At 55.8% G+C, this 17563-nt stretch overlaps 6 protein-coding genes across 6 annotated transcripts; 5 read left to right on the forward strand and 1 right to left on the reverse strand.

Annotated features, from left to right (window-relative positions):
• Positions 1–2014: 2014 nt before the first annotated feature.
• Positions 2015–4361, forward strand: B0H64DRAFT_419172 (uncharacterized protein; the record flags this gene model as incomplete). Its single annotated transcript, XM_062805362.1, has 5 exons — positions 2015–2145; positions 2465–2909; positions 2978–3064; positions 3324–3930; positions 4009–4361. 5 exons carry the CDS (start codon positions 2015–2017, stop codon positions 4359–4361), a joined length of 1623 nt encoding a protein of 540 aa, XP_062656937.1.
• Positions 4362–4777: 416 nt separating this feature from the next.
• Positions 4778–6347, forward strand: B0H64DRAFT_404510 (uncharacterized protein). Its single transcript, XM_062804387.1, has one exon. It carries the CDS (start codon positions 5133–5135, stop codon positions 6312–6314), a length of 1182 nt encoding a protein of 393 aa, XP_062656938.1. The 5' UTR covers positions 4778–5132; the 3' UTR covers positions 6315–6347.
• A 756-nt stretch (positions 6348–7103) lies between these two features.
• B0H64DRAFT_212699 (6-phosphofructo-2-kinase-domain-containing protein) lies at positions 7104–10429 on the reverse strand. Its single transcript, XM_062799457.1, has 5 exons — positions 10022–10429; positions 9202–9742; positions 8428–9100; positions 8210–8371; positions 7104–8156 (listed from the first exon to the last, which is right to left on the reverse strand). Exons 1-5 carry the CDS (start codon positions 10314–10316, stop codon positions 7299–7301), a joined length of 2529 nt encoding a protein of 842 aa, XP_062656939.1. The 5' UTR covers positions 10317–10429; the 3' UTR covers positions 7104–7298.
• Position 10430: 1 nt separating this feature from the next.
• Positions 10431–11449, forward strand: B0H64DRAFT_212734 (uncharacterized protein). Its single transcript, XM_062799460.1, has 2 exons — positions 10431–11283; positions 11340–11449. Exon 1 carries the CDS (start codon positions 10544–10546, stop codon positions 11273–11275), a length of 732 nt encoding a protein of 243 aa, XP_062656940.1. The 5' UTR covers positions 10431–10543; the 3' UTR covers positions 11276–11283; positions 11340–11449.
• Positions 11450–12235: 786 nt separating this feature from the next.
• On the forward strand, positions 12236–13541 carry B0H64DRAFT_326260 (cytidine deaminase-like protein; the record flags this gene model as incomplete). Its single annotated transcript, XM_062800731.1, has 2 exons — positions 12236–12429; positions 12491–13541. The coding sequence occupies 2 exons, from the start codon at positions 12236–12238 to the stop codon at positions 13539–13541; spliced, it is 1245 nt and encodes a 414-aa protein (XP_062656941.1).
• Positions 13542–14364: 823 nt separating this feature from the next.
• B0H64DRAFT_404518 (Sodium/hydrogen exchanger family-domain-containing protein) lies at positions 14365–17506 on the forward strand. The gene is made up of 5 exons (XM_062804388.1): positions 14365–14894; positions 14964–16129; positions 16185–16556; positions 16755–17065; positions 17220–17506. The coding sequence occupies exons 1-4, from the start codon at positions 14777–14779 to the stop codon at positions 17028–17030; spliced, it is 1932 nt and encodes a 643-aa protein (XP_062656942.1). The 5' UTR covers positions 14365–14776; the 3' UTR covers positions 17031–17065; positions 17220–17506.
• Positions 17507–17563: the final 57 nt, after the last annotated feature.

Genomic DNA, 17563 nt, shown 5'->3' on the forward strand with positions numbered 1-17563 from the left:
AATACTACTAATAGTTCAGTTCTAGGCATTTCTTAATATAACCCCTATACTTTTAGCTAACCCCTATCTAGAGAAAGGGATACCTATATTATTATAACTATTACTACTAGGCTACCTATACCCTTACCTATACTAAGCTAATATTATATACTAAGTCTATAGAGATATATATTTATTAATACCCTTAGGCCTTCTAACCTACTACCTATAAAGTCTAGGATATAGAACTATATATTAAAAGGATAGGTCTAGGTTAATAAATACTAGCTAGTATTACCGGTATATATTAGCTTATTACCGGATAATATAAAGGGACCCCTCTATTAGAAAGCCCCCCTTTACTAGCTAACTTATTAGAAAATTAATAAAAATATCTATAAAAGCCTAGAAAAGTAATAAAAATATAGCCTAGAATACCTACTATTTAGTAAAGCCTTAGTATTTCTTAGTATTTCTTAATATAATATACCTTTAACCCTACTAACCTAACTTTCTCCTTTCCCTCTATATTATTCCTTTCTTTCTATATTATACCTTTCTTCCCTTAATACTATCTTTATAGAGCAGCTATATAGACCCCTACTAGATACTATATATAGGCCCTACAGCCCTTAGACTAGTATATACCTTAAATCTTCCCCGGAGTACTCCCCTAACCGGAGGGGGGAGGGCCCGGATCAATAGGCGGCTATACACCGCTACACCGCCGAACGAGGCTCAAGTTACTATATAGACTGGGGGAGGCGAACCGTACGGCCTAATACCGGCTGGAACTACTGTACGGGCCGGGCAGCGAGCAACCCCCTGCGCTGGAGAACTGGTATTACCCGTGTATATAGTCTAGCTCAGTGCGCCTATATATGCTACGGGCATTCGGCGCCGCCGCAATGCGGCCGGTGCCCCGGACGATAATAGCAAATAACAATAATAACAACAAGTAGGTACATAGTGCTTACTGGTGTTGTTTCTGGTCTTGTTTCTGGTCTCGTTTGGTGTGGTCTGGGCTAACAGACGATATCGATCTGTTTGTTGTAGTGTATAAAGGTACCGAATCTGTAGTCGAGGTCGTTAGTTTCACCTTTCAGGCAAAAAGTACACGGATCCCTGTCTAAGACGACGGCACACCCTCTGGCTAAAAAAAGCCCTCGAAAGGAACCTACAAGGTAATAAATCAAGTAAAAAGAAAGAATAAAAAGAAAGGGGGGTAAAAGAAAAGTAAATGGAGTAAATCCAGTTTCTTCTGGCTTTAGGCGTACGTGCAGTCAAGGACTTGAAGGCCAATTCCATGGTCGACATCTGCACTTGGAGTTTGGCTTTTTTTTTGTCCATGATGTGGACAGGTACGACATAGTCTGTTTCAAACGCGCAAGATCGAGGGTTGAATATCAACCTCGGAATCGAGACTGGCCGTTCTCTAAGGGGGCAGGTTTCGACTTGTTTTCAGCATGATTACTAGTACCTGTTTGGTGCCTGTGATGGAGATGGTTTCACTTCGCGCTGGTAACCGATGCTGCCTGTTGCCGCTTCATGTTCTCACTCGGGTCTTTTTTCGGAACCCCAGCCCTAAAAGCGGCATACTGTCTCGGCGAAAACCTCAAGGAAAACAGGACGGGAGAGCCACCCATTCTGGCGTGGATGATATTGAATGTCATGCATTCCGGGCAACCGTTACCGCGCACACCGCGGCACCTGTTGAAGCGTCCCGGAGGAGTGGCTGAGCTACTGCGGCCCATGCTGCCGGTACTTGGCGAAACGGCAATGTGGCCGTCGATCAAGGGGTTCTCAAGAGACTCCCGTGATGTCCATTTAGGGCTGATGATGGCGCTTGATGGCTCGGCTCAGTTGGCCACGCGGCGCTCGGGGCTCGGTGCTGGCCGGAGAGAAATATGACCCGAGCGACGCTGTGGGCGACGGTTCTGAGTGGCCGGCCTTAAGAACTCCCCTGGTTCGCTTGTCCTCGAGCCCCACAGCCCCGAAATGGACGAGACCAGTTGTGATTCGATGAGATGCGTTGATGAGGCGCGGCGGTCGAGAGACGGTGTGCGGACTCAATTCGGCCAATATCTCGACGGGCTCAAGCGAGAAGACGTCATCCCTCATGAAACTTCCTTCCTTTTTCAAAAAGGAGGTTGCGAGCCCTTTAATGTGAGTCGTGGGTTTTGACATCAGCCCTCGTGGAGGCGCGGAGAAGCTTGATCGACACTGCCTCATCCACTTCCAATAAAGGGGGGCGCGGGGGCTGCTTGGCATGGAACGTTGTGTGGATCAACACGACCCCGACAAGTGACAAGACCCTGTGTGGTTCAGGTTGTTGATGAGCTTTGTGTCAAATGTCAAGCTGGGACCTCCCCCTGCTGTGCTTCCATGCCAACCTCACCGACGGAAAACCTACCCATCAGGATCAACAGCCTCGAGGACGGCCGCTATCCCGCAAACCAATAACATAAAATAAGAAAGTAAAAAGGAAGAGAAGCAACTTTGGGATGCAGGCCTTCCCCAACTCCGGGCCCATGCCGGCGGGCTACGGCCAACCCACCACAGCCCTCCCGCTCCTCAGCTTGGACAACGGCGAAAACGCCGGGTTTGACTACTCCAACTTTCTCCAGGACCAACAAGACATCGACTACCTCGCCGAAGACAGCTCGGGGTCCGCGGGGGGGTTGCCCATCGCCACACCCTCGCCGTCGTCAAGCTTCTCGGACCAGCAGATGCAGGCACTCGCGCCGCGACAGCAGCAACAGCATCCCCCGGCCTCGGCTCGTCAACTGGGCTATGGTGGCCCGACTGCGACTAGGGGCAGCAGCGGTGGGAGCCCTGAGGACCGGCCACTACCGAAGCAGCGGCTGGAGCGGCGGGGGCATACGAAGAGCAGGAGGGGCTGCTTCAACTGCAAGCGGCGGAGGATCAAGGTGAGTCAAGCTCGGATCCAGGACGCAGGTGGAGGGAAAGACCAACTAATCGAACACCCCCCCCATAGTGTCAAGAGACGAGACCTGCATGCGGGCACTGCGTGAAGCAGGGGCTCAAGTGCGAGTACCCCACGCTGCCGACGATCGTGCATCAGGTACGTGCATGGAGTTCCACGTGCAGCCTCTCTCCGGTATTGACAACAACGACAAACAGCCACAACACCAGGTGCCCCTCTTCAGCCTACAGGACATGCGCTTCTTCCAGCACTTCCTCCTCAACTGCTACCCGCACTACCCGCTGGGGTCCCAGAGCATGTGGACGCACGACATCCCATGTCTCTCCGAGAAGGCATATGCAACCCAACCCAACCCACCCTCCGCCCGGAATCCCAACGACTAACAACACCCACCTAGTACGAGTATCTAATGCACGCCATCCTGGGGTATTCCGCCTCGGAACTCATGGCGGCCTCGGACCCCTCCCTAGCCGAAGCAGCCATGTCCCACCGCTACAAGGCGGTCAAAGCGATCAAGAAGGCACTCGCCCCACCACCCAGCTCGCCCGCCGGCACCACCTCCCCTCCCAACAACAGCAGCAACAGCAGCAGCAGCAGCAGCAGCAACAACAACAACGGCCGCTCCTTCGACGACACCATGTTCGAAGAGGGCAACGCGCTGATGGCGACGTGCTTCGCGCTCACGTTCCAGTCGGTGCTGCTCGAGGACGGCATGGCCGAGTTCATGACCTTCATCCGCGGCATCATGATCGTGGCGATCCAGATGTACTGCAGCGGCGCGTCGCTGCTGTTCGGCGAGATGCTGGGCGACCGCCAGACCCAGCTGCTGGAGCCGCACATGCGCGAGCTGGGCCTGATCGACGCCGACCTGACGGCGCGGGCGATCCGCGCGATCGAGGGGTTGAGGGGGTTGGTGGAGGGCGTGGAGGGGAGGGAGGTGGAGTGTAAGTATTGGGAGATGGTTGCGGCGATGGCGCGGAATTTGGCGGTTAGTTCGTGGAAGGGTATGTCTCCCTCTTTCTCTCTCTCTTTTCTTTTTTGTATTTGTTTGGGAGTTCCCTTTACTGACCCTCCCTCCACAGCCTACTTCGCCCTGACGGAGCACTACGGGTGGTGGATGATGCTGCCGCACGCCAAGTTCCAGCCGCTGGTCGACCCCAACAACCAGGTGGCGCTGTTGCTGAGCGCGCACTGGGTCGCGCTCGAGCAGATCATGGGCCCCATCTGCGAGACGGAGCACAAGGTGTCGGCCTCCATGTCCGGCGGCCGTTCGTCCAACGCGGGCGCCAGCTTAGGCAACATCCGCTGGCTGCGCTACCTCAACAACCAGCTCGATGCGGAACACCGGCTGTACAACGAGTGGCCCATGTGGGTCGAGGCGCAGCTGGCAAGGGATATAAGATGCTTTAGGAAAGCCGATTTGAGGGTTGGTTAAAGGAGTATTTTGCCGGACTTGGGTTGTGCTCTTTTCCTAGGTATCTCTCGAATATTTAATGGTCGAGGTGGTTGGGCTTTTAGAGCTTCGGGTTTCGATAGAATGGATACGATCGACGAGATTATTTTCTCTTCTTCAATCAACCCTTGACTCTCTCAACCCCCGTCTCACACAAGGACTGCCATCTTGCTCTGTCGTGTGCTATCCGATGAAATGATCCTATCGGATGTCCGAGTTCGGCGGAGCGCCCTGTGTGCCTGTCAACCGAGTGAACAACGGTCAGGTCAGGAACGGTTCAAAGTGCCCCGCGGAGAGCCTGCAACTGCAGCAGCTGCAACTGCACAGCCCCACCACACCACCTCACCCACGTTCACCTGCGGACTCCGCCGAGGACCCATCACCGTATTTCGCATTCAACGGAAAGTGGGTCTTCGATAAAAGCCAAGGACCCGGGAAAGGCAGGCCAAGTCCTGAGCAACGATCGTTTGACCGGGGTGTTTTTTGGGGCATTTCATTTGATGACGACAGGTCGCCATTGTTCCCCCTACCAAGTTCGCTCCCGAATAGGCACAATGATGAAACCGAGCAAAACGGGACACTGCCCGACTGCGCATGGGCGGGGCCGTATACTTCGCTTTTGGGATTGATTGGCGGAATGGAAGTTCAAGATTGGGCACCTCCCGATCGACAACACCATGTCGACGGCGGTGCCTGTGCTGGGCTGGTGGTCTTGTTGATATATAACTGACTTTGACGCCTGTGACATGATTGATGCTTTACTACTATTGCATCCATCCCACACAACATCACTCAGACAAGCTTTACCAAGCCTTTTGCAGAACACACCTTGAACTATTCCAACACCAACAAACAAACAAACAAACACACGCTTCCAACCCTCTGTTGCTCAACACAATGAAGAGTTTCGTTTCCCGCCCGTCCGCGGAGTCGCAATCCCCACCACGCTACACCCCCCAACAACAAGATGTCGAACTAGCCCGACTAAACAGCGCCTCCCCCTCCGTGCTCAGCGCGCCCCCTCCCTACGGCGACGAGGAGAACCCTCCCCCCTCCTCCGGCACCTTCCACCCCACGGTGCACTTCCAAATCCAAACCACCGGCAAGCAATGGATGTCCATGCCCTTCGCCCCCAAACCCGAACCCATCCCGGTCTTCGCCCTCGACCCCACCGACACAGTCTACACCACCGCCGCCGGGACCACAACCCCCCAATTCACCTCCACCCGCCCCGAGCGCTCCTCCGGCAGCTGCTACCTCACCACCACCAACCCTGAAGGCACCACCGCCTCCACCACCACCTACCGCTTCGGCCCCGGCCGCCCGCCCCTCGTGCGCCTCTTCTCCCCGCACCACCACTCCGCCCCGCTGGACCCCACCACCCGCGCCCGCCTGCTCTTCTCCAAAGACGCTGCCACGGATGACGACAACGCCGGCGCGTGGGACGCCTTCCCCGTCACCTCGGTCGGCCTGCTCACGCGCGCCGTGGCGTTCCGCTCGCGCCTGGGCAGCTTCCAGTGGCGGTACGCGTCGCGGCGGGAGCGGCACGCGGCGGCGAAGGGGTTGGAGGGCGGTGGGGTGGGGGAGGTGGAGGTGTCGAGTCTGTTGGTGCTGGAGCGGGTGGTCAAGGTAGCACAGGACGTTTCGTCCTCTTCGTCGAAGGGTAAAGGGGAGGAGGAGGTGCGGACGGTGGTGGCGCACTTTGCGCGCGGGGAGGGTCTGCGCACGCCCGGGAGCGGGGCGAGCAGCGCGGGGAATGGGGGGAGGTTGGTGATGGATTTGGGGGTTTGGGAGGGGGTGGATGGGAAGGGGGAGCGGGAGATGGCGCTGTTGATGGTGGTGACGACGTGCTTGGTTATGTTGAAGAGGGAGGTCGATCGGAGGAGGGCGCAGCAGATTGCGATTATGGCGGGGGCTGCGGGTGGAGGAAGCTAAGGGGGAAGAAGGGGGAAGAATGGGGAGGAAGGGGGAGGAAGGGGATTGTGTTTTGGACTTTGATTTTTTTATCTCCTTGTATATTTCTTCTTGTTTTTAGCTTGGGTAGAGTCAGTTGATACCATGATGCAACTATAGATACCATCAACACATACTCACATGCACCGTGACAAACTTCCTGTCTGGGAATCGTCGACGGCAACCCGAAGTATAACTTATTCGTGGCGCAAACGAAGAATGTCTGTCGCCTTACCATGGAGCACAACCCATCGTCGTAAGCTGTCAATACATACTCTATTTACCGTCTCTGTCGGTCTCGTGCTGTATTCGTTGCAGTCGTTCCCTTCCCTTTCCCCCATCGCATAACCGGGTTGACACAGAGCTGGTGGACTTAAGAGGTCCAAATCCGACTGCTACATTCCAATACCGATACGCTTCGGTTGTATTGCTTCGTATATTTACCCCAGAAACACAGGATCTATCAATGCCTCTACGCCTCTACCTAACCGCCATGTTTGGACCCTTTAAACCCCGCCAAAAGCGTCACAAGCAAAACACCGCCGGCCATCTCAGACGACTAGGTACTTTACGTTGAGTAACGCTGCTGCGACCATAATAGCATTGCATAGAGTGAAACCCGGCAAGACAACGAAATAGAAGATCAGCGCGCCGGCTTCAGAGACTCGGAGCCCAGCCGTTGAGCCGAGAAGATGCAGACCCCAGTTTGCCCACAAGCCTGTCCAAGCTTGATCCCGTCACCTGCCTGTAACTCCATGTCCCGCGTATTGCGGATTTCTCGTTCCTAGGTATCAAAATTGCCCACCCCCGCCCCCTTGTATATGCGCCATGATAATAAAAACAAACAAGTCAATGGGCCCCTGATGACCTTCATGATAACCGCCAACGCCAGTGTTGATGAAACAGCACCCCATCCCGAGCTCGTGTGTGTATGTTCGTGTGGGGCGGGATCGAACCAGCGACCGCTCACGAGTTCCTGTCGACCGTTCTCTGAGGCTTGTAGTCGGGCATCTCGTCAAACCAGAACGTCTCCTCGTTGTATCGGTAGGCGTGGAACTCAATGCCATACGGCTTAGGCTCAATGGCATACAAGATGCCGAGCGGTAAGTCGAGATCCGCAATGTCGTCTCGCGTGAGATCCATAAAGTATGCCATCAGGACGCGGCAGACCGATCGGTGTCCGATGATGAGCACGTGTTCCGTGATGCGCTCAATCTCGCGCACCATGTCCCGTAGCCGGCTGATGATCTGGAGATAGCCTTCGCCCCCTACCCCGGGATAAATGTACTGGAGCTTATCCTTGGCCCGTTTCGCATACTCGTCGGGGTATTGCTCGGCGATCTCTTCGTAAGTCATGCCCTCAAAATCGCCCGCGTTCAGCTCGTTCAACATCTCCCAGGCCTTGACGTCGTAGTCCTCGTCCGCCTCAAAGTACTCCGCGGTCTCCACGCTGCGCTTGAGCATAGACGTCCAGATGCAAAAGTTCTTGTCGTCCAGCTCCTGGTTCAGCTCCGGATACGGCGGTGTGTTGTCGCCGGGCTTCGGCGGAAATGTCGAGGAGGCAATTCTATTCTTTTGGTGAATGAGCCACTCCTTACGTTTGTACGTGACGAAGTTGTACAGAGCTTGCCCGTAAAAGTGGCCGCGCTCCGTCAGCTCCGAATTGCCGCCGAGCTTTTGTACTCTGTTATCCTCACTCTGGCCGTGGCGGGTGATCCAGATCTGCCTCGGCGATAGGTTAAATGTCGTCAGGTACGAAACAATGCCACCGCTCAAGAAGCCTCTGAGGCGGTGTTGGACGATCTTCCTCCCGACATCAATCATCTACACGCCGTTAGCATACGCACGCCCCACTATGGATCGACATGGTGACAAACCTGAATGTACTGGAGGTCGTGGTCCTCTTCCCACTTGCCCAGCGGCTCGTACGCACTCTCGTACGCCTTGACTCTTTTCTTGAAATCCTCCAGGGCTTTGTGCGGGTCTTGGTCCTTGTAGTCAGGCCCGAAGAGCTTGAGCCGCATATTTGCCTCGAGGAGCTGTCTTGTGTCAGCTGGGGTTCGAGGGGTAGAAAAGTGCGGGCTGCGTCACGGACATTTTGGTCATGGCAGACGCTTTCGATGAAGAGAATGCCCAGCTTTGGCTCCCTCGCCTGGATGTGGTCTACGAGAAGCTTTCGCCGATGAATGGTGCTGTTAGTCGCATCCAGTATTCCCACAGCACCACCCTGGTGGAGGAGATATGCGAGCAGCTCGTCGAGCGTGTCAAGCGCCACCTGCTCGCGTATCTTGGCCGCAGTTTCATTCTTCGGGTCGAAGAAATTGGCCGACTGGTCCATTTTTTCGCTGGATTTGGCCTTGTTAAGGTCGAGTTTCGTCGGCTCGTCTAGGACAATGTCGGGACCCTGTGTTCCCTTTGACAGGATCGTCGCCGCCTGGCTCGGCACATCATTCCTGTTGTTTGTAGAAGTCGGCGACATATCTGCGGGATTGGCCACGCCCGCGGCAAGGCGCCGGCGGTTGCCCACATTGAAGATCTTGGCATTGTGCTGTTGCCAGGACAGGTAGCGGTGCAACTTCTTCGTGATGTAGGATTTGCCCCGCGCTGGGAGGCCGACCATGATGATGACCAACTTGGCAGCCACGTCTCTGTCGGGGATGCGGCCGTCGGGAGATGCCCTCGAGCGTGTCATGCCTGGGATGTTGAGCGTCGTCGCATGCGGACGGACTCTCGGCGTGTGGCTCCCAGAGTTTTGTCGGACCGGCGGGCTGTGTAGTTGTCAGCAACGGTGACACAGATGAGCGGGTCGTGCTACCATAGCCGCCATAGCCGGCATAACCGACAGCAGCGCACAGGGCGGTTGACTTACATCCGAGGTGAAGCCGGTGCCGTGGAGGAGATGCTGTGCGAATAGGGCGAGTCATAGTGAAGGCCGTTGGGGGGTCCAGTGGGGGGTCCATTGGGAAGGACGGGCACGCCGGGATCGGAAGTTTTTAAAGTCTTGAGGGCATTCGTCAAGACCGGAGGTGGCAATTGGGCGTCGAGATGATGCGCGTCCGCATTGCGGCCATCTCCGTTGGCTTGGATCGTAGGTGAAGAAGGGCCGGAAAACGCTGCACCCATCCGATGGCTCATAGCAAGTTTCCGCAGTGACGCGCCTTGTAGCTGCGGCGGGGCGACAGCGTTGTCTTCGAAAAGCGTATGGTCAGCCGTGGTGTCGATGGTGGAAGGGAGATTTAATAATGTAGATGATGATGAATTGAGACCTTTGACTTGGAGACTCGTTTGGTCGAGGAATGAAGGCAGATGCCGTGACATGGACGAAAGAGGAGATTTGTCGAATAAAAAGGACCCCAAGTCCCCAAAGAAGGCTGCAGGGGAGGTTACAAGGATGTTGGGGCGGGGTGCAGCTGAAAAGGATTAGCAAATCAGCTAACGCAACAAGAAGCAAGGGTAATCAGATGCCCGAAATGCCACCAAACGCGGGCCCGGAGCATTCGGTCTCAGAAACGGCGCGTGAAGGAGGGGGGGGTGGGCAAAGGAACCAAAACTGGCGCAATCCGGCAGGGCGGGCTGTCTCTGGTCTCGAGCCTTTTTGGTCTCGCTTGAGGAAAGACGCGAGTTTGTAATCGGCATCGATCGCCGCCGCGGTGGTTATAAAAACAGAATTAGAAACAATGGTTACTCACTTTGCGACAGTTGCACAGATTGCACAGATTGTACGGATTGCACGGATTGCACGTTTTTTTGTCCGCACACAACAGTCTTCCGTCGAATGTTTGAGGCAAAGGCGAATTTTGGTGCGATGGAGACTTGGCTTTCGGGGGCTCTGGGCACGGGGGTCCAACTTGGAAACGAGATGACGTAACTTGACTCGCACCGAACTCGCTGGTGGGCACGGTGGAGTGACTCTCGCAAACTGCCTCGACTGGCCTGTTGCTTGTCGGGCTGGAGCCCGTCGTGTCCGTCAAGCCCGTGCTGCATTGTTGCGCCGCCTTATGCCAAGAACGACAGAGAGGGTTCTTCGCCGAGACAAGTTGATGAGGCGATGGCAGCAGATGACTTGGGGTTGGACCCGGTGGCACCGCCGAGGAGTTTGTGACTGGAAAGTTGGTAATCGTGGTCTTTTGGTGTTTGGTGCGTGGCCTGGGCGATTTCTGGAGGAAGATGTGCTTCCTTCTTAGCTCGAGCCAAACTCACAAGTCGGAGCAATGGTCAGGGTTGCGGAGGACTACGCTTATAGATCGCTGGGCACCTCGTGCCTGATGATAGTTATCAAAAACCTATTTGTAAAAACTATGACAAGCGCATGTATTGCTTTCTCGGCCCGAAACTCTACTCGTCGAAGAATAGACGGCAGGGCTGTTGATGGTGCAGTTTGGGCCAATATCTCGGGGGATTCGACCGAGCCAGCTGTTCCAGGGCTGCATGCCGCAGTCCATCCATCGGAGTTCAAGAGCCCTTTTGGACTTTGGAATGCCCGGCCCGGACTGCGAATCGACTTTACCAGATTGAATCTCATGCGGATCCTTTCTCCTTGCAGAAAACCGCCGACTTGGCTTTTCTTGGTATCTGGAGATCTGTTGGGGTCATCAACTTTGTGGTTGCTCAAGGGCATGTCGCGAGAAGGACAAAGACCGGATCTCCGGCGAAGAGATATGAGCGATGCTGCCACCAACTCACAGGAGGCGGTGGTAAACCGACAAGTCCATGTCGAACAGCCACTTCATCCATCGCACAGTAGTCCGGGGCATCTCGACTGGGCAAACTGTGAAATGTCAAGCAGCCTTCCCCCCACACGGAGGCACGACGACCGGGTTGGCGCCAAGGCGATGGGCACTTGCCGTCAACGGGCTGCGTCTGCGGGAAACAATCCGGTGATCCCTCCTGCAGACGCCCGGCTGTTCAGAGGCATCCCCTGCCGTTTTTTTCCCGGATTATAGATCCATAGGTAGGGAGTTGAAGGAGTCGATCAGAGAAGCTGCAAACAAGTTGACAAAAGAAAAGTGTTGAAAGACGTTGCCGCGGGGACGATCACAAAGAGGCTTGTCTGAACACCGCTGACTACCCTGGTCAGTGAGGGGCTGGTGTCGGAGACGAGATCGGAGCCCCAGGATGGAATTTGTTGGGGCAAGCGACAGCTCAATTTGCAGCACAAGGCTCGTGGGGAAAATGAAACCCAAAAGTTCAGCCTCCTCAAAACTTAGTTAACCTTGCTTCCGGAGACACACGATTCACCAAGCAGGTGGAGACGCCTGCGACGGTCCCCTAGCGTCGTTGTGAAGCTGAGGTGCAGTTATTTCTGCAGGTTGGGGAACCTGATGGATTGAGGCCGATGCCGCAAGAGGGGTACATGCGGGGTAACTTACGTGCAACAAGCCTGAGGTGAGAGGGCAACTGTGGAGGAGGTGGGACCGCTAAGGTGAAGCCCGCCTGCAGGGCGCCTGCCATCCCGCGTGTGTCCCAGGATCTCGCGGTAAGGTGGGGCTGCCAGTCGCTAATTTTTTGTCGCAACAACAGGAACCAAACCCGCCAGCACAAAGAGATGTTGTCACTTCTGGCTTCCTTTGTATAAACGGAGCTTGTTCTTTCCCGCGCGCTTGGGTTGCACTTCCATGTTGGTTGGCACCCACTATGGTCCTTCGCTCTTCGTTCATTCATTTAATTCCACCTGCGATCGATTCTTCCATTCTTTAATTCGCTCCCCGGCCTCCATACTCTCGAACAACCCCCACTGCGACAACTGGTACCTTCAAAACCGCCGGGCACTCCTACTCTCCTTACGCCGCTCCCGGCACGGTACTTTGTCCTCGCATGGTTCTCTCGGCTACAGACTCGTTTTCTGCCCCGTATTTCGCTGTCGGATAGCTGGCCGCCTGGCCCCGAGTATTGGAACCGGCAAGATGGATGAGGGCGACAGGTCTATTAAGAGATCGCTTGCCGCCCAGGATCCCATCGTCCGAGAGCTTCTTCGGGAAGATGTCGAGCACGGTGTTTTGATACCGTTGAAGACGACGCTTGAGCTGCGTGATGACTACCAAACGGGGCACGTGCTAATCACTCGCACGCCGACCAAGGCCGCGAACCCGGTCATTCTGTACGTCCACCCCACGGCCCCTCCCGCCCGTTTACGTTCTCATCTTACTAACATACCTCAGCCTGCTGCGCAGCTTGCTACCAGATGAAATCATTAAGGGTGTCCCTCATCTACGCAGGTGCGCCAAGCCGTCGGACCTGCCAGCTCATCTCAAAGCTCAATTCATGAACGAATCCCCCCAAAGCCGGCAAATACATACGGGCAAGTCGAACTGGATCTACATAATCGTTGGCCCGGAGAATATGCTCAACCGTGACGAGGTCATCAGCGCGCTGTCTTCGGTGGAGGGCATGGAAGAGGATGTGTTTCTCCGTCGCATCCCAGTTCCGATGGTATCCCCGACATCGCAGGTCCAGGCTGCCATGTGGTCACAACATTTCTGGCCCGCGTTATACCGAAAGAATAACCCGCTGGGGCCGCATCCTTCCATGATCGCGCGCCAAACGGACGAGATAGCGGACGACGCCGCCATTTGGATGACACTCGCGCACAAGGTGGCGAAGGAATCCCACGACGCAGGCTATGGGGAGCCTATGGGGGCCTGCGTCATTCAGCGAGATGAGGGCAAGACAACACTTGTTGCGCTCGCCGGCGACTCCCGCTGGTGCCATCAGGAGAAGACCGGATGCACCGGGAACCCCATGGCGCACTCGGCGATGCGCGCGATCAGCATAGTGGCACAGAAACTCGTCCGAGCCGAGAACAGAAAGACGCAGATTCGGCAAACTCCCATCCTCGAATTTGAAGCCTTCCAAGACAGCCCGATCGCCGGCGACGAAATGAAGGTCTTTGAGTTGGAGCACCCGAATCCCGACGGCTACCTCTGCCACGGGCTTGAGATGTACCTCACGCACGAGCCATGCGTTATGTGCTCGATGGCCATCCTTCATTCGCGCATGGGCAAAGTTGTCTTTCGTCACCGTATGCCGTTGACGGGCGGGCTCTGCGCCGAGGATCGTGGCCGAGATCATCCCTCCCTCAAGGGCGCCGACGGTGGTCGCGGGCTGGGGTTGTTTTGGCGCCGCGAACTGAACTGGAGCATGGTCGCCTGGGAGTGGGAGTCGAGCGGCTGTCTAAAACCGCTTAGGGTAGACAGGGCGGTCCATGCCTAGGCGCCGTCTCCTGCCTACCTGCTCGGCCAGCCCGGCAGGATGTGTATAGTGTTAGGGATCCCGTGTGCATTATTGCTTTTGGTTGGCAAAGCATAAGCCGGAGGAGTTAGGTAGTCCTCTCGTCGGATTGGCAGTATGGCGCAACATCTTTTGAGCAACGGGGATACTCGAGGCGGGCGTTAGAAAAGCAGTCATCGCAAGCCTGGCGTTGCCGGATATGTAACAGATTATTGGGCTGTTAAGAGGTGCATTGTAGGGATTAGATGGCGTTGGCGAATATCATGCATCTTGCGAAGCCGAATTCAGGTCCTTGACAATAGTGAGATCGATAGGTACGTCAACAAATCTTGGAAACGGTTATTTACGAGACCCTTCTCACAACGAGATGAAAACAATGGATACCCCCACGCGGCAATCCTCGGCTCCCCTTGCCCGCCTCCGCAAGCCCCTGGACATCGATCAACCACTGATGTCACAGGCTGGAACCACAAACAATTAAGCTTTAAAATGTCTTGGCTGAGCTTGGCCAGAAAGCTTGTGATTCGAGAACCAGTGGAGAGGGGCATGGCAGCTTTTACTGTGTACTGTTGCAAGAGCTTTCTTTAACTTTAAACCGCGTATTAGTGTCAACGACTCCCGTAGCATCTTCTGACTCGATCAACCACCAACGAGCTAGCGATAGCCCCAACCTAAGCCTCGAGCAGCCTGCACAGTGTGTGGGTCAACCCCAGCTCGCCGATGGAATCCGCAAGTCGTTGATTCGGCCATCCCCTCCCACGTGCCCCCCCTTATCTCAAGTGACCCCCCCAATGTCCCCTCATCCCAACTGTCCGGGAAACTTGGTCAAAAACTTGGTCAGTTTGAGGCTTTTAGCGCTCGCTTACACAATACAAGTACACTTTAGGTTACCAGCTGCAAACACTTCCTCTGCCCAGCCATTCACCCCTCTCTCGTCTTACCCATGGTCACCATTGTCCAGGCTGAACAGTTTTACATATATACTTAGAACGTGGCAAGAAGCCTTGCCAACGCCCTGCCCTATGTTGCTGACCCGCCGCATTCGCGATTGCTCGATGCCCATGATTCAATAACACGGGCTTGAGACTGGTACTTTCTTCAACACCGATAGTCGGAAAGCAACGCCAATGGGAAATCGTCCCGATAAAGGCATCAACACGCCCGAGATTTCTATAATTTGAATCTGACCTGCAACCGTTGGTTGCGAGCCAGTCAAGATGCCGGTGTTGGCACCCACCAACTTCAACATCATCCTCAGCGTGCTGGGGGGATGGGTGTCGCTCTTCGGTCTAGTTTCCTACCTCTGCAAAGAGAGCTTCTACCTCTCCGAGGCCCGTATGTAACCCGCCCTCTCCACGGACCAAAAGAAAAAACCCAAAATTAATAATCTCTCTCAAAACAAAGTCATCTCCCTCCTAGCGGGCGTCGCCTTCTCCCCGCGCGCGGCCAACTTCATCCGGCCGCTCGAGTACGCGCTCGGGTCCGAGGAGAACCTCGCGGCCATCACGCTGGCCTTCTCGCGCCTGGTGCTCGGCGTCCAGCTCGTGCTCGCCGGCGTCCAGCTGCCCAGCCGCTACCTGCAGAAGCAGTGGAGGCCGCTGGCCCTGCTCGTCGGGCCCATCATGGCCGCCATGTGGCTCGCCACCAGCCTGCTGGTCTGGGCCCTCGTCCCCGGAATCCCGCTGCTGCACGCCCTCGCCATCGGCTCGTGCGTCACCCCGACCGACCCCGTGCTGTCCGCCGTGATCGTCAAGGGGAAGTTTGCCGACCACAACGTGCCCAAGGAGCTGCAGAAGATCATCATCGCCGAGTCGGGCGCCAACGACGGGCTGGGGTACCCGTTCCTGTTCTTTGGCCTGTACCTGATCAAGTACGTCGGGGAGGGGTCGACGCCGGGGGAGGGCGGCGCGCGCGTGGCGATGGGGCTGTGGTTCGGCGAGACGTGGGGGTACGTCATCCTGCTGAGCGTGGCGTACGGCGCGGCGGTGGGCTGGGTGGCCAAGGAGCTGCTGCACTGGGCCGAGGAGCGGCGGTTCGTCGACCGCGAGAGCTTCCTGGTCTTTGCCGTCTCGCTCGCGCTCTTCATCGTCGGCACGTGCGGCATGATCGGCAGCGACGACGTGCTCGCCTGCTTCGTGGCCGGCAACGTCTTCACCTGGGACGACTGGTTCCGCCTCGAGACCCTCGACGACTCGCTGCAGCCGACCATCGACATGCTGCTGAACGTGTCCGTCTTCATGTGGTACGGCGCCGTGTGCCCGTGGGACCTGTTCCTGCACAACGAGGTCGTGCCGCTCGGGAGGCTGGTTGCCCTCGGCGTGCTGGTGCTGCTGTTCCGCCGCCTGCCGTGGGTGTATGCGATCCACAAGTTCATCCCGCAGATCGAGGAGGCGCGGCAGGCCGTCTTCGTGGGCTTCTTCGGCCCCGTGGGCGTGTCGGCCATATTTTACCTCTACGTCACGCTGGAGTTCCTTCATACTCTGGATAGAAACGGTGAGGCGAGGGAGGATGTCAAGGCGCTACCCGAGGCGGTGATTGTGGTGGTGTGGTTTATTGCTATTTGCAGTATCGTAAGTGAAGGAAGGTTGCCCCCCTTGGATTCACGGTTGCTGATGCGGTGCATAGGTTGTTCATGGGCTCAGCATTCCATTGGGAAAACTGGGTTTCTATCTTCCCAAGACGCTCTCCCGTTCTGTCTTATCGCCCTCCAGCGACACCCCGGACAGCGTAACCCCTTTCTCACTTGGTAGCAGGGTTACTTCTTTCAGCCTCCGCCAGCAACCGGGAGGGGAGTCGGGGAATCAACCCGGAGAGGGGACTAGGCGTTCCATTTTCAGAATCGGTGGCTCCATTATCCCCAGACGCCGGGAAGTGCAGGTGGAAGCGGCGCCTAGTCGAGATGACCTACTAGACACCAACAAGGACTCCTCGACCGATATACTGGGACTCGGGCAAGAGGTGGTAGTTGAGGGCTCAGTGCCGTCTGCTGGCCGGACGGTTCGGTTTCCTGACGAACTGTCAGCCGCTGGTGCGCAGGTGGCAGCCAGCCCTGGTCCTTCTGGGCAATAACCCTGCCAAGGGCGGGCGGACCGCCGTTGGCAATGAGGAGTCGAAGACCTCGATGACGACGCGGAACCGGACTAACTAGACTTCGATGCGTTTCCACTTCCAGGGCCACTTGTTTTAAGTGTGAAGATTATCTTACGAATTAGTATTAACGAGATAAATGAATATGATTTTCGACTCGCCCTCATTCTCTCCTCGACGACGATGTTTCCGAATCCAGGGGGATTAAGCAAAGTCTCGCCCCTCTTTTGGTGGAGAGATGTGCTCTTGTCGGTGGGCATTTTGGACACGCACGACTCGCCATTGGGACTGCATCCAGGCATGCTCCGCTCCAGCTGTCAAGACGGATGCACTAATTTAGCGTTGTCCGCAATCTCGTGGCGAATTCCCCCGTCCGGTGTCTAGCCTTTCGTGATAAAATCGGATGGATCTCGTTCGTGCCTGGCATCATCAGATGGTGGTTTGTGAACTTGAAGTGCCCAAGTGCTTTTTTCTTGAGGTAAATAAATTTAAGACTGTAGCCAGCTAGCCACTGGCAATATTAAATAAGAAATAGGCCCGATCTTCAACAACGGCCAAGGAGAAAAACACCCACCGCTTGATCACGTTTTGCGTGGGCTTCATGGCAATTGGGTGGCTGGTGGTGATGTGGCGGGAATGCGCAGGGCAACCAGCTCACCGCCATCGTCGCAGAATCGCTGGCATTCTGTGACGCTTGTTCGTGTATCGGTCTAATTATACATGCATCCATACACAGTACAGATCTGTAGATTGAAATCCCAAGTGCGGGAAACCGAGGTTGGTTTGTGGCATGCATTGCGCGCCTGTTCTCGCTCCGAATATGCAATTAGCCCCAACGGACGATGAACCAGCGCGACCAGGAACCCGCGGGTGTCCGTGCATAGGGGCATCGCTTCCCACCAAGCCGGTAGGGCTTG

This window comes from Chaetomium fimeti, assembly GCF_033439085.1.
Source record: "Chaetomium fimeti strain CBS 168.71 chromosome Unknown B0H64scaffold_6, whole genome shotgun sequence".
Lineage (NCBI taxonomy): Eukaryota > Fungi > Ascomycota > Sordariomycetes > Sordariales > Chaetomiaceae > Chaetomium > Chaetomium fimeti.

Coding starts and splice junctions, on each gene's coding strand:
- B0H64DRAFT_404510 (XM_062804387.1), top strand. CDS start 5,133: ATGCTTTACTACTATTGCATCCATCCCACACAACATCACTCAGACAAG.
- B0H64DRAFT_212699 (XM_062799457.1), bottom strand. CDS start 10,316: ATGCAGCACGGGCTTGACGGACACGACGGGCTCCAGCCCGACAAGCAA. Junction 9,743..10,021: donor ATCTGTGCAACTGTCGCAAA/GTGAGTAACCAT, acceptor AATCCTTTTCAG/CTGCACCCCGCCCCAACATC. Junction 8,157..8,209: donor ACGACCTCCAGTACATTCAG/GTTTGTCACCAT, acceptor AACGGCGTGTAG/ATGATTGATGTCGGGAGGAA.
- B0H64DRAFT_212734 (XM_062799460.1), top strand. CDS start 10,544: ATGGTCAGGGTTGCGGAGGACTACGCTTATAGATCGCTGGGCACCTCG.
- B0H64DRAFT_404518 (XM_062804388.1), top strand. CDS start 14,777: ATGCCGGTGTTGGCACCCACCAACTTCAACATCATCCTCAGCGTGCTG. Junction 14,895..14,963: donor CTTCTACCTCTCCGAGGCCC/GTATGTAACCCG, acceptor CTCAAAACAAAG/TCATCTCCCTCCTAGCGGGC. Junction 16,130..16,184: donor TTATTGCTATTTGCAGTATC/GTAAGTGAAGGA, acceptor TGCGGTGCATAG/GTTGTTCATGGGCTCAGCAT.